This window comes from Sturnira hondurensis, unplaced genomic scaffold (genome assembly GCF_014824575.4).
Source record: "Sturnira hondurensis isolate 20B ecotype Veracruz unplaced genomic scaffold, ASM1482457v3 Scaffold0018728, whole genome shotgun sequence".
Classification (NCBI taxonomy): domain Eukaryota; kingdom Metazoa; phylum Chordata; class Mammalia; order Chiroptera; family Phyllostomidae; genus Sturnira; species Sturnira hondurensis.
In genome coordinates this window covers 6,584,022-6,598,242 of record NW_028091359.1, presented here as the reverse complement: position 1 = coordinate 6,598,242, position 14,221 = coordinate 6,584,022, and the positions used below count along the sequence as shown (strand labels likewise).

Here is a 14,221-nt window from a genome sequence, read left to right as displayed (position 1 = left end):
AAGTTTAGAAAGACGTTTCATCCACATTTTGACCTCGGTCCCATCTACACTTCATCGAACTTCCAGTTCACTCTCTGATTTGGAGAGTTGTTTTACTGATGCAGCTCTCGTTAGTGGAAGGTTACTTTTTAATATTGCTAAAGTAGAGAGTCATAGTAATTACCAAATCTGATACATTTGATTATATGACACCCCTGCCCAATGTTTATAGGCTATATGTGAACTGGAGGTTTTTACGAGGCATCGAGGCGCAATTCCTGGCTCTGCAGAAAGGATTTAATGAAGTAATTCCACAGCATCTGCTGAAGACATTTGATGAGAAGGAGTTAGAGGTCAGTATATTAATGTCATGATGTCATCTAGTGTAACAAGGAAAGGGTAGGAATTTTCTGTTAGCTTTAGAGGAGAGTTGTATTTCTGGAGCTTTTGAAGTTCCATGGTGCAATACTCTGAGAATTCTTATTTGTAGGAAGTCTTTCCTGCTTTGGAATTTCTACAAGTGAGCTGTCTCTCTTGCATTGTGAACATTATATTTTTCCATATTATTCTTTCTTGTTTTGAACAGATTTCTGAACAGATTTCATGTCGTGTGTGTACCTTTTTCCAATGTTGTTTTCTATAGAAATTTATTTGGAATAAAAGCCTAATAAGCTCAATCGATTTACACTATACTTTGCAAGAAAGCATTTGGTAAACAAGATTATAGAGGAAATAATTAAAATACTTACAATACACTGTATCTAAACATCCTCCATCTGTTTGGAAACATTTGCTATTAACAGTGGCTGTAATAAACAGTTAACTTTTGTTTTCTTTTAATGCTGATCCTTAAAGCACCTTAGTCTGGATTTTAAATTAAGATCTTTAACAAATACATCTGAATTTCCACTGAACTATTCTGTGAAAAAATCAATGAGTTTTATTCTGCCAGAGGTCCAAAATTCAACTAGTGGCTAGCAAGAGCCTAAATATTCAAAGTCTATAAGATTTTATTAACTTCAGTGTCCTTTCTAACAAAAAGAGCTGTTAGGAAACAAGTCTAAAATATCGGTTTGACTCAGTACCATCCCCATTCCTCTTTGTGATGGAACGAACTTAATAGCGGAATGAGCAGAAGGAAGTAGTTGGGGGGAAGAAAACAGGAATGGCAATGAAGTTGAAATACAATGCATTTTTGTTTGTTCACACAATGAGTGAGGAATTTGGCCTTACAATTACCACTCCTCTAAAGAAAATTTAGGAGTTATGGTACCTTTTTTGTCACGCATACTTCTCTATGCCTGTTTGGATAACCCTCTTACCTGTGGCTGTGGTTCAGCTATCTTTCCAGAACACCATGGAAGTTTTGTTGGATATTTTATTCAGTAGGGTTATGGTTTTGTTTTATAGTTTCTGCTGCTAATGAAATGAAACTTTTTATAAAAATATATGTAATTCATTTTGGTGTTATACTGAGTTAATAGAATTATAAAGTGTAGGGTTTGTAAGTTACATTGTGTTTTACACTATACACTATCCTAATTCACTGTTAGAAACACCGTAGTTAGATGAGCTAGTTTTGGACCCACCCTAAGGACTGTAAGAATTGATAGTGTTGTTACTGGAGAAACTTGGTTCTGCTTGCCAGTGCAGTAAGGAATTATAGATCAGTGAGTCTGTTACTGTGCATACGCAGTGTTCCCATGGAAGAGAACCTCTAGGGTGGGAGAGAAAGGCAAGAGCAAGGGTGGCAAGGGTGGATGGTGAGAGCAAGAGAGAGAGATCCTTTGTTCTGAGGATTTCCAGAGTTGGTGGGATGGGTTTCTGCCCGAAGAAGTTACACATTGATTAACAGGTAAAGGTGGTGCCAGCTTTCCAGGATGGGGTGTGAGGGTGTTAATGGGCTTCATCCTTTAGGCACGCTGGGTCCTTTCTGGCCTCTCAGGCCAGGGGATGAAAGAAAGAACAGTTTCAAAGGCTTTCTTTCCCAGCTCACAGAACAGATAACAGAATTTCAAGGACTGCTGAGTCAGTGGGTGGCACTTGCATCCCTTTTCCTTCCTGTCTTGGGTTGCTGTCTGCCCTCTCCTCACAGCATCAAGGCGATTTTGGTAGAGTTCATCTATACTGACCCTGCATCAGGATGCCAGGCAGACCTTTGTGTTAGTGCATTCATGTACTTTATACTTAGGTACAATTTTAAGATTGTCAGACAGGTTGCATCACTCATTCACCACATTTCTTGAGTTCCTGTGTGTTACGCGTTACTTCACAGGGTGTAGTGAAATAGGTGTTACTACCCTGTTACCACAGAGGGAAGAAACTGCTGGCCAAGGGAGGTGAACTGAATTGCTCAGAATCCCAAAGCTAGTAAGTGTTGAAACTAGAATAATATGATGCAGGTCTTAAGGGAGGCACATATAAATTGTATTTACTCTTGGAGTCTAGTTTCTGTCCATTAAAAAGAAATTTTAGAATTCTGTGGAATTATGAAGCTTTCATCTGGCTGTGTTCCGCACAGTGGAGGTTCTCAGACTCTGGGTAGGGTGCCCAAGAGTGAGTGAGTCCCTGCGGAGCTTTTTAAAATACAGTTTCTTAATATCACCCCAGATGCACAGAATTACAATCTTTGAGCACAGGACCTGGCATGTATATTTGAAAAACTTTAAAGATGATTCTGATGTGTACCTTTGATTAAGAACCACCACATGAGAGCCAACACTGCAAATCTGAAGTTCTATTTTGAGGAATTTTTGGCTTAACTTGGGTTTCCATTGGCTCACAATTTGTGCAATATTTTAACAGCTTATTATTTGTGGACTTGGAAAGATAGATGTTAATGACTGGAAAGTAAACACCCGGTTAAAACACTGTACACCAGACAGCAATGTTGTCAAGTGGTTCTGGAAAGCTGTGGAGTTTTTCGATGAAGAACGACGAGCACGGTTACTTCAGTTCGTGACGGGCTCCTCAAGAGTGCCTCTGCAAGGCTTCAAAGCCTTACAAGGTATCGGCGCCAGAGGGGCAGACCAAGTCCCGCAGACGACTCGGGGGGGCGGTCAGTATTGGTGTATGTAGCTAGTTTACAGCCATGTGCTTATAAACAGATTCTCTTTTCACCCTGTTTCTTATTTGTAACTCTCACATCTTGATCCCTCTTCTTCCTTTTTTTGTTCCCCTCCCAAGAGCCTTTTCTGCTGGGGTTCTCTGTGATTGTAGTGAGTGCCGCACTGCATGCTAGAGACCGAATGTGGTGATGCTCCGCCTTTTCTGCTCACCTTGCTTTTAAATTCTGCACTTTCATAAAGGGGAAGTCCATTTCCATCTTCACATCTCAACCTGGCAAAACATTCACCCATTTGGGATGTTGTTCCCTCTGTTTTTCTATTCTTTTAGTAGAAAGTGGCAGCACGCGTCGTCGAAGCCATTTGTGTGGTCAGAGCACGTTAGTTATCGCATGGCATCCGACTGCTTATTTAGAGTCATATCCATGTTAATGGATTGTTTTCTGGCAAATAGTTGTTTAATTTTTGGATGAGTTGGTAATACTGCTAATGATCGTGGTGCTTCACTGGGTGGCAGTTGCTTCCTTTACCTCTGAAGCTCTTTGTTTTCAAAGTTGATGCTGCTGGTGATGACTGAGGATATACAAAGCAAGACTGGTACATAACCCATCAGCATTGCCCACAGCACAGTGTCTAAAGTCCATGGGGAAAGCATACTGAGAGTCTGGCTGATAGTCCCTATTTAGAGAACTCATCATTATCGGACTACCATAAAGTGAATTTGTATTTCTATGTATATGTGTTGGGGCTGTCTTACATTAACTGAAATTTATCCTGTAGACTGCTAATCTTTTGCTCTTGGACAAGTTTGAGTCATGAAACCTAAATTTGCATTTAGGTTGTAATCTTTTTGAATGTGTGTATATTTAGTCTTGGATTTGCCTATTTTTCTCATGCTTTTGGGACATTATTTTACTATAGAAGAAAGAAGTTGGAAAATGATTTCAACCCTGAACTTTTTCTCAGATTTGAAATGCTAGCATATTAAGGAATCCAACCATATTCAAGGTCAATTGCAGCTTTTAAAGCAAGAATCTCTTCTTGAGAAAAGAATATTTTTTGGAAGCTTGTGTAGAGTCTTTAGTATTCCTCTATCCCTAGACTCTGTGGTTTATGTACCAGGTTCCTGCAGAGATTGAGACACTAATGCACCTGTGGTGATCTGACCCCCACTGTTTTCCTTGGCAGGTGCTGCAGGCCCACGGCTCTTTACCATCCACCAGATTGATGCCTGCACGAACAACCTGCCCAAAGCGCACACGTGGTAAGTCGTTTTTGTAGCTTTCCCCCCTTACTCCATGTAGGTAGGTATTAGTTTCAAATTGGTAACTTTTCATTTATTGTTGTTCTTACTACTAAATGGACCTTTAAAAGGAATGATAAGCAACTCCTTAAGTGATACAATATTATTCTGAAATTCGTAGGCACATCTGAGAGTGGTAATCTCTACTGCAGAGGGATGGATCTGTATCCCTTTAATTCCTTGTGTGACACAGAGTGGTGTAGCTGTGCGAGTGTGCACTTGCTAGGATGGTGCACTTGTTTTAAATGAACTGTGTAAAATCTGATTTGCTTATTTACAGCTTCAACCGAATAGACATTCCGCCTTATGAAAGCTATGAAAAGTTATATGAAAAGCTGCTAACAGCCATCGAAGAAACATGTGGATTTGCTGTGGAATGACAGACTTCAAGGATTTACCCAGGACTCTATTTATACCCCTGACAGCCTCCTTTCAGCAGAGTTTCAAGGAATGCTGAAGTACAGGAAAATGCCCTCCCCTTTTAAATTTTAGGACACTGTGAGGGGCAAGGACAACTTTGAAATTCCTTTTCAAGGAAAAAAAGAGGTCTTTATGCTTTGCCATGAGGCCACATTCAGCTGCTATTTAAAATTAATATCTTGAACCTAAAGAATGCTGACTTTTCCTACATTTCCAGAGTTAGGCAGTATTCTACACTTAAAGACGACTACTATTTTTATAAAAGGTAACCTATTCAAATCGCTTCACAGATTTCAAGTCTCTGAAACATCAAGACAACTTCAGCAGTCGGTACAAGTCACATTTCATTTTGATTGAATACATGATTTTGAATAGCTCTTTGTAAAAAAAAAGAAATAAAATTATTTTGAATTATCCTATCTTTGTAACCAATTGGCTAAAAGAATCATTATCTTAAAAAAATTAAGCCATTTACACATTTAATTACATTTTTCTATAGCAAAGCATTATATTTTAAAAGTATTGTATGTTTCAACCTAGCCTAAGTGAGTCTTTTCTATATTTTTCAAGCACAAAGTACCTGGGATACAGCTATATAATTTTGGTTGTCAGATTCCTAATGCAACCATTTAGTCTAAACTTAGTAGCTTATTTGCTACAATAAGATGCTTTCAGGGGCTCCCTGTTTTTATGAGACTGTAAAAAACCCCAGTTTTTTTATCTTGAATCAATATGACCAGGTGTTTTGGACTTTTCATTTTCAATGGGTTCCTGCATTTTTATAGCTTCTCAGATCATATGGATGGGATGGAACTTTAACTCTTTTGCTAGGTCAGCTTAATGTATATACTATTTCTGGAAACCAAAGTCTCCTCTGACAAAGTACGCCTAATTTATATTGTATTTTAATTATGGTGGAAGTTTCTATCAAGTAAGCCATCCTAAATCTTTGCTTAGCTGTTCGCAATATTTTAATCAGCTAAAATTATGAAAAGGGAAAAATTTGTTCTAAAGGTTATTTAACAAACTTAGAAAGCCCTGCTTTGACCCAACAAAAAAATCAAGGGGGGTCGGTTGGGCAGGGGATGTGGTTGTAAGGAAGGGTGGTTCTAACCGTATGGTATTAATTACTTTAAAACTGAAGAATGGATTTTGGAAGTGAGGAAATGCCATTTCCCTTGGTGTTGAAGATCAGCATCTGATTTTGAAATACTCAAATTTAGCTTTCAATGTGTGTGCTGTGTTGCATGATGCAGAAGGCAACCAAAATCCTGGAATGATGAATTGGAAAAATCTGAAATCATGGGTGGATTTTTAAATTCAGCCACGAGAAATCTGCACTGTTTTTTTAACATTGATATGAAATCAAGAATAGCAAATTTTGATGATACAGCTTTGATTAAATTTTGTGGCTTAATTTTATTAAGTCAGTAATAGGCCTATGTGTTTATTTTGATGGACTGGTTTTTCGTCTGTGTTCTTGAAGCCACAGGGTTCCTCAGAGGTGCCTCAGAATCAGTGGTTTATGAGAGAGGGGCAGAGAGAGGGGGAGGAAAGGACTAGTTGGTGTTCAACAGGGGCCTCTAACTCCCCACCCGCCCTGTTTACCGAGAGCAGCTCCAGTTTTTGTCTTTTAGATATTGGAATTCCAAGTAAGCATTCACAGGGTTGGGAGAGGGGAGGATAAAAGAAGGGGACATTTGCCACTTTAAAAAAAGTTGAGAATTATTTGTGTCATTTCTAAGAATTTAAATTTATTCAGCCAAATTTGACTGTTCCATGCAAGCTAATTATAGTCTAACTGTGCAGTAGTAATGTGCTTTTGCCGGCCTTTTCCTTCCCACTTTGTGTTTTCCTACCGTATTCTTAGCATTGAAGAGCATCTTGAATCGGACAGAAACGGTGTTTCTGTATCAGTAGTTTGGTATCAGTAGTTTCAGTTTTCACAGTAGCACCTCACTGGTCACAGGTTTTCTCTCTCCGATGTCACAGCACTGGTGCAGTGCAGCTGTGCCTGTCTCAGGAGCTTTCCGTGAAGAGTCAGCCCCACACACTTGAAAGGAATAGTTAACTGACAGAGGCGGGACTGGGGAAATGCTCTATCACAAAGTACAGTGTCAAGCAGGCAAACACCATCGCTTTCTGAGTGCCTTTTCAAACTTTATAAAAATGATTTAATAGAGCTTTAAGAGAACTAAATTACCTACTAGTCTGTGGTTTCACCAACATTATTTATAAAAATGTTTAGATTTCATTTGCAAAAGTATGTTACCCAATTACTTCCAAAAAGGTGCTAAGCAATCAAGACCCCCCCCAATGTGTCATTGAGCTTTGGACTTGCACCTCATGTTTAATGTGAATATTTATTTCCACATGTCCCTCTTAACTGGGTTCTTTTCTCATCCTTCCTCTAGTTGTTTATTTCAGATACGTGATGTTGTGTATTCATACATTGCCTTTCCGTCACGAATACTTATGAACAGTGGTTACTTTGTAGAGATCATACAGCAGTACAGAGGTGAGTTTTATTTCGAGGGTCTGATTTTGTGGTGTAATGAGTTTTTAAATAGTGCCGTGTATAGTGTACATTTTGTTTTGCACATAGTTTGTTGCCCTGAATGGGTTTTCTTTTTACCAAGTCATTTTTTTCTTGCATTTACAGTCCAGAGCACAAGTTTCCTTTCTTTTAAATACAGTGTAATTTGCTTTATTTTACAACACTAAGTCTGCTTTGAACTTCCGGCGCATTGAACTGATTGCTTTGATGGGAGTTAGAGGTTGCTCCAAGCCATCGTTTCAGTTGGGTAGAGCAGTTCCTTCTGCTTGTTTGTCGGCTGCAGCACCCAGTCAGCGGGGGCCATTCGTGGTATTTACCCTTCTTATGTTAGGATGATGATTGTACCAAATGCTGAGTTGTTTTGTTTGTAGATGTAATTAGTTCACTTAATGTAATATTCTCTCAAACTGACTTTAAAAACAAAAGTTTTATCATTTTCATTGTTATTTGTATTTATTACAGAGTGTTTTAGCTTTGATATTCTTTGTATTTTCACTTGGTTGTTACATGAGCTTTATCAATAACATCTGTATAAATGGTTTTTAAAAATTAACTATGTATGTGCCCATGCCGAAGTTGAGCAATAAAATGAATGCTGTTTGCACTGTCACAGCATCAAAGTTTTTAAAGAATATTGAGTTTCTAATGAATTGTTTTGGAAAAAATCTGGTTGGTTCTCTGAAGGGTGACAGCATGTAAGCCATGAAATAGGAAGTTGAAGAAGATTCCCAGGCCTGCCTTACCTGACACCTCTGTCACTTTGGGGAGCCGGAGCTTCAGAGAGCTCAGCATCTCCTTCTTGCCTCCAGGTGGAGCAGGCAAAGTGCCATGGCAAATTGGTTGGCAGTGGCTGTAGGGGGGCTGCGTAGAGATGGATTTCTGAGGCCTATACAGGCTTATTGGGGAAGCGTCCCGGTCCTGCAACAATGTCTCGTGTCAGAGCTCTGGAGGGCGGAGCTACAGTGGGGGCCTCATTTGCTACCCTGGTGTTGAACAGTAATATCCTCAAAATGAACAGGAACCATCACTTTATTTAAAAGGTCATGATTCACACCTCTATGAATGTGAATGTGGATGAAGTGGATGAAGGTCCAACTAAATACATGGGTGGAAAAAAGAATGGATGCGATGTTTTTTCATCCAGAACAGTCTGTGTTAAGTCCACAGAGTGAGTGAAGAGATGTAGGAGCAGTGTATTAAAGTTCCAAGAGTGGGCATGCTGTCTCTTTTTATATACTTTTGAAATTAATTTTTGCTTTGTCTCTTTGTCACAGTCACTAGGTGTTATCTAAAATTTGTTAAGTTTTAGGGATTTTATTATTATAATCTACAAGTTACCCAAAGTTTGATTTCATTAATATGTGATTTCTTTGTGTGGTGACCTGAAAGATTTATTTGTCTCTTCATTATAATGAAGGTTAACCTTGGCACCCACTGCATTTTTTTGTACTTTTTGTCCTGAATGCTTATAGTGGGAAATACACAACCGAGCAAGAGCCTAGTAACAGGATAGAGATAATTATGCAGAAAAAGGGTTACATTCCTACATTAACATTCTTAGCTTACTAGACAACCAGATTTTAAAGTTACTGGGTTGGCCAAAAAGTTTGTTTTTTTTTTCTGTAAGATGGCTTTAGTAGCATTTAGTTGTCTTTACCTTCACTCCAAACAGTTTTGTTAGATTGTATTATGACAGCTGTCATATCAGTGTGTATTGAAAAACAAACTGGTGAGTTTTTTGTGTAGCCATTTTAATATTGAAGATGGAAGAACATACGCAACATTTTGGGCATATTATGCTTTATTATTGCAAGAAAGGTAAAAACACAACCGAAATTTGTGCAGTGTATGGAGAAGATGCTATGACTGATCAGACGCGTCAAAAGCGGTTTGCCACCTTTTGTGCTGGAGATTTTTCACTGGATGATGCTCCATAGTCAGGTAGGTCAGTTGAAGTTGGTAGTGATCAAATTGAGACATTAACTGAGAACAATCAATGTTATACCACACCAGAGATAGCTAACATATTCAAAATATCCAAATCAATGAAGTTATTGGTGAAAATGAAAAATGAGTCTTATTTTGTGGAAAAACTAAACGGACTTTGTGGCCAACCCAGTACATTGTATTAAAAGGTATTTGTTCTAAATGTGACTTGTTCGTTAATTCAGTAAATATCTGCTGTGCTCCTACTATGTGGCAGGCTGTGTACCAGCTTAAGGTGGTTGTTAGAAGCTGAGGTTCAAACCTAGGTACTCAAAGTGCAATTTGTGTATAGCAGAGAAGTTCACTGTGATAGGAGCACAGGATTTAAATAGCTTACTTCAGCAAGGCCTCAAATTCCAGGCTTGGTTTTTAAAACAATTGATTTTATTCCCCTACCTCCTTTCCCCATGACACTTCAGATCCTAGAGACTCTGGTCTCCAGGACTGGTAGCTCCTTCATTGTGTTCGTGTTTGTCATACAATCGGCTCCATTTCCAAGGTAGTGTGCTCAACTCTTGTAGCATACCTCTTGTGGGTATTTGACCTGAGATTTTTCCAGGCTGTCCATGAGTCTTTAATGTAAGCTGTAAACCCCACTTCTGTCTCCTTTATAGTGAGTGTTTTGTAAGTAAAACAAGTGGAGAGGCAACTCTAGCAGCCCGTGAGGTGGGCAAGGGACCCTCCAAGATATTTTTCCCGCTGACTTAAGTGTTCATGAAGTCGTCTCACCTTCAGTTCAGGAATGGGAGTGAAGATGGTGAGCACATCAGAGTGTACCTTTCAGATCACTCACTTCTCCCCAAGACGGCACTGGCATGGTAAGGTGGTGGAGAACCAGTGAGACCCAAAAGGTATTTATTTCTTCTAACTGAAGTATAAGTGACATATTAGTTTCAGGTGTACAACATAATGATTTGTATATATTTGTATATATTGTGTAATGATTACCACAGTAAGTTTGGTTAACATCTGGCACCATACATAGTTCTTTTCCTTGTGAAGGGCACTTTTATGCCATACAGTGTTGTTAGCTATAGTTACCCAAGGGATGTACATTACATCCCTTGACTTATTTTATACAGACATACAGATGACCAAAGGTACATGAAAAGGTACTCAACATCATTAACCACCTGGGAGGTGCAAGTCAAAACAACAAACAACTTTGTCCTGAAAGTTTCTACCTTTTGATCCCCGTCACCCATTTCACTAAACCCCCTAGCCCCTCTGGCAACCACCAGTTTGCTGTATCTGTGCGCTCGGCCCCCCACNTTGGCCCCCCCCCCCCCCCCCCGCCAAGATTGCACATATAAGTGAGATCATAGGTATTTATCTTTCTCTGACTTATTTCACTTAGCATAATGCCCTTAAGGTCCACCTTGTTAGCATAAATGGCAAGATTTCCTTTTTTAGGCTGAATAATAATATTCCATTGTCTACATATACACCACATTTCTTTATTCATTCATCTGCTGATGGACGCTTGTTTCCATATCTTGACTATTGTAAATAATGTTGCTGTGAACATGGGTGGGCATGCAGTTATCCTTTCTAGTTAGTGTTTTCATTTACTTCTGATAAATACCCAGGATGGAATTGCCAGGTAGTTCTATTTGAATATTTTGAGGAATCTCTGTACTGGTTTCTATGTGGCTGCACCAATTTTACATTTCCACTGACCGTGCAGAAGGGTTCTCTTCTCCACATCAAGACATATTTGTCTTTTTGATGACAGCAGTACTAATGGTTGTGAGGTGATCTCTCATTGTTGTTTTGACTTGCATTTCCCAGGTGGTTAATGATGTTGAGCACCTTTTCATGTACCTTTGGTCATCTGTATGTCCTGTATGTCTTCTTTGGAAAAATGTTCAGATCTTCTGTCCATTTTTTAATTGTTTTTTTTTTTTTTGCTATTGAGTTCTATGTGTTCTCTCTATATTTTGTATATTAATCCCTTATATGTCTGATTTGCAAACATTTTCTCCCATTCCATAGATTGCCTTTTCATTTTGTTGGTTTCCTTTGTTGTGTAGAAGTTTTTTAGTTTGATATAGTTTCTCCTGTTGATTTTTGCTTATGTCAAATCCAAAAAATCTTTGCCAAGACCACTGTCAAGGAGCTTACCCACCTATGTTTTCTTCTAGCTTTATGGTTCCAGGTCTTATTAATTTTTGTGTACAGCGTAAGATCTGGTGGTCCAGTATCATTCTTCTGCATGTGACTGTCCAGTTTGCCCAACATTTACTGAAGACACTGTGCTTTCCCCATTGTATATTCCTGTCTCACTTGCCATAAATTGACTATATATGTATGGGCTGTCTATTCTGTTCCATTGATCTATGTGTCTGATTTTATGCCAAAAACCAACTGTTTTTAGTACTCTAGTTTCATAATGTAGTTTGAAATCAGGCATTGCCATGCCTCCAGCTTTATTCTTCTGCAGAAGGCAAAGTTTTTCTAAAAAATATTTTATTTATTTATCTTTAGAGGGGAAGGGAAGGAGAGAGGAAGAGAAACATCAATGTATGGTTGCTTTTTGTGCATCCCCTGCTGGGAACTGGCCCCTGGCAGGAACTGGCCTGCAACCCAGGCATGTGCCCTGACTGGGAATTGAACCTTGATCCTTTGGTTCCCAGGCCCGTGCTCAATCCACTGAGCTACACCAGCCAGGGCTCAGAAGGCAAAGTTTTAAAGGCAATTTGAGTTTAATGTTTTAAGACAAAAAGACACTGGTCACATCAGTCAAATTAGCTGGGTAATGGTTCGAATGACTTGGAATTCTAGATAAAACATGCTTTCAGAATATCTAGATTTGGGATAGATCACTCTGTAAGCTGCAGGTTAAGCCCCAATTTTGTATTTCTCCTTTAGTTTATACTGTTTCTCTTAATGGCACCTTCTGTCAGCCCTGTCTCACTCTCCTGTTGTACCTTCCCCCAACCGTTTTTCACTGATGCCTCTTCACCTTGCAGATAAATTCCCGTTATACCCTCCACCTCTTCACTGATGCCTCTATTCTTTTGCTTTACCTTAACACTAATTCTTCCTTCTCATGTTTTTAAGTGGAGGCAGTTAATTGCTCAGTGTCCTATAATACAGTAATGCATATGCCCAGCCAGACACACAAAGTCAATATATTTAGAGACTTTAGAGACAAAACAGAACTCTTTATTATCCTCTTTCCCCTTGCTTTCCAGAGGTATGCTCAAATCTTCTGTCTGTACTTCTGATACTTCCATATATCTAAATAATGTAATATTGCTCTTCATTTAATTTTTGACATAGTCAAGTTAGTTTCCTTTTTATGGTAGTTAAGGATTTAGCTCTCATACCAGCCACCTCATTCTATAACACCCCCCAAATTGTCCCCCACACCAGTATACACAGTTCTCAGTAACTTTCAAATGTGTGCATTGTGATGATGAGCCTTGCCTGGGTTTCTGGGGGCAAAGTGGTTTCACATACAGATTCCCTCCTCAAAGTTACTTGGATTGCAATAGCCTCTCCTTGCTGAGTTCCTTACTACTCCTAGAAAAATCTTTTGGCATCTTTAAAGTTTCCTCTTCTATTCTTTGACCTTTGGTTAGCAATCCTACCCCTTCCCTGGTAAATTCTTTCACTTCCTTCTTGTTGGTTATTCCTAGTTCTTAGCTTGGTTAAGAGCCAGCGGAACTAGTAACTTGAGTCTTCCTAAAACAGTTCACATTAAAAAAAATAAATAAAAGCATCGTTATGCTTGTTTTAATTTATTAAGCAAAAAGTGAAAGTTTATGTAATCTACCACTCAAGAGTTGCACCTACTATTCTTCGTTTGGGACTGTTCATCCAGGCCTTTTCTATATTGTAATGATTGTACTTCATTATACTATATATATGATATCATAGTTTTTAAAATAGCATCACTGTATAGTTTAATATTTGCTTATTTTACTCAAGAATATATTGTGAATATTCTAACTAAATATACTTTATCATTTTTCTCTTTGTGCACTCTGCTCTTGTGTATTTAGCCTTCCTTGCCTTGTGCATTTCCCACCCTTTCCGGTCACCTGCTGTCCCTGACTTGTCACGCTATATAGCACAGCAGTCTGCACATCTCCTCATCATGCTCCAAAACTGGACGCCAATCTGCCAAGTCTTTTCCCCAGGAAGCCCCACCTGTCTGCCTAGAGGCCCAATGTTGTCAGCTGACATTCCAAGAGGGTAGCACTTGGACCACAGCACTAGATGTAGCTGCCTACTTTCTTCTCCAGGACAGTCAGGTCCCACTCCATCATGCCTTTGGCCTCCTGGGTCCTTGATCATTGTTCGTATGCTCATCGCCATGCTACTCTCTACATGCCCTAATAGGAGCCTCTCTTCTCCCTGCCACTCTGTAGCTTTGATCAGCACAAATCCCCATAGCCTCAACCACTCTGAAGCCTCCCTCCAGTTCTTGGCCTTCAAAGAAGCCCTCTTCTCTATGGAAGACCACCCCAAGTGGGGTTTCTTTTTTCTCATGTTACCCCACAGTAGAAATACGGTTGGCGTACTCTGGCTCACTTCCAAGTCCATTGTGCCTCCTCCTGACCTGCAGTCACTAGTGCCTTTCTGAGGCACACACCACCTGGCCTCACACCCTTTGCCTCGCCTCGTGCTGTCCTCTACCATCTGCTGGAGGCCGTAGGCATAAATTCTCATCTTCTGGCCACCATATGTGAAAAAACTACACACACTTGAACCTATCTTCAAGGTTTACTAAGTCCCACCTCTAATGACAGGCTTACATTTCTACCCCTTTTTGAAACTGAGAGGTTTTTGGGCCTCAAGCACTGTTTCATACACTTCTTTTTTTTTTTTGACCCACAACAATAAGCTTCAAGAGCTGGCTGCTCAACCAAGGCTTGTTGATACTTTAGTACAGACAGGACT

At 39.4% G+C, this 14,221-nt stretch overlaps 1 protein-coding gene across 2 annotated transcripts in view; it reads left to right on the top strand.

Annotated features, from left to right (window-relative positions):
* Positions 1–7,953, top strand: part of SMURF2 (SMAD specific E3 ubiquitin protein ligase 2) — a 112,447-nt gene extending 104,494 nt beyond the window's left edge. Inside the window, exons 14-17 of one of the 2 annotated variants that reach the window (XM_037069716.1) lie at positions 212–332; positions 2,785–2,986; positions 4,233–4,308; positions 4,628–7,953. In XM_037069716.1, the coding sequence (XP_036925611.1) occupies positions 212–332; positions 2,785–2,986; positions 4,233–4,308; positions 4,628–4,727 (499 nt within the window). In that variant the 3' untranslated portion in view covers positions 4,728–7,953. The remainder of the gene's footprint in view (positions 1–211; positions 333–2,784; positions 2,987–4,232; positions 4,309–4,627) is intronic. The other variant, XM_037069715.1, reaches the window with a different exon arrangement.
* Positions 7,954–14,221: the final 6,268 nt, after the last annotated feature.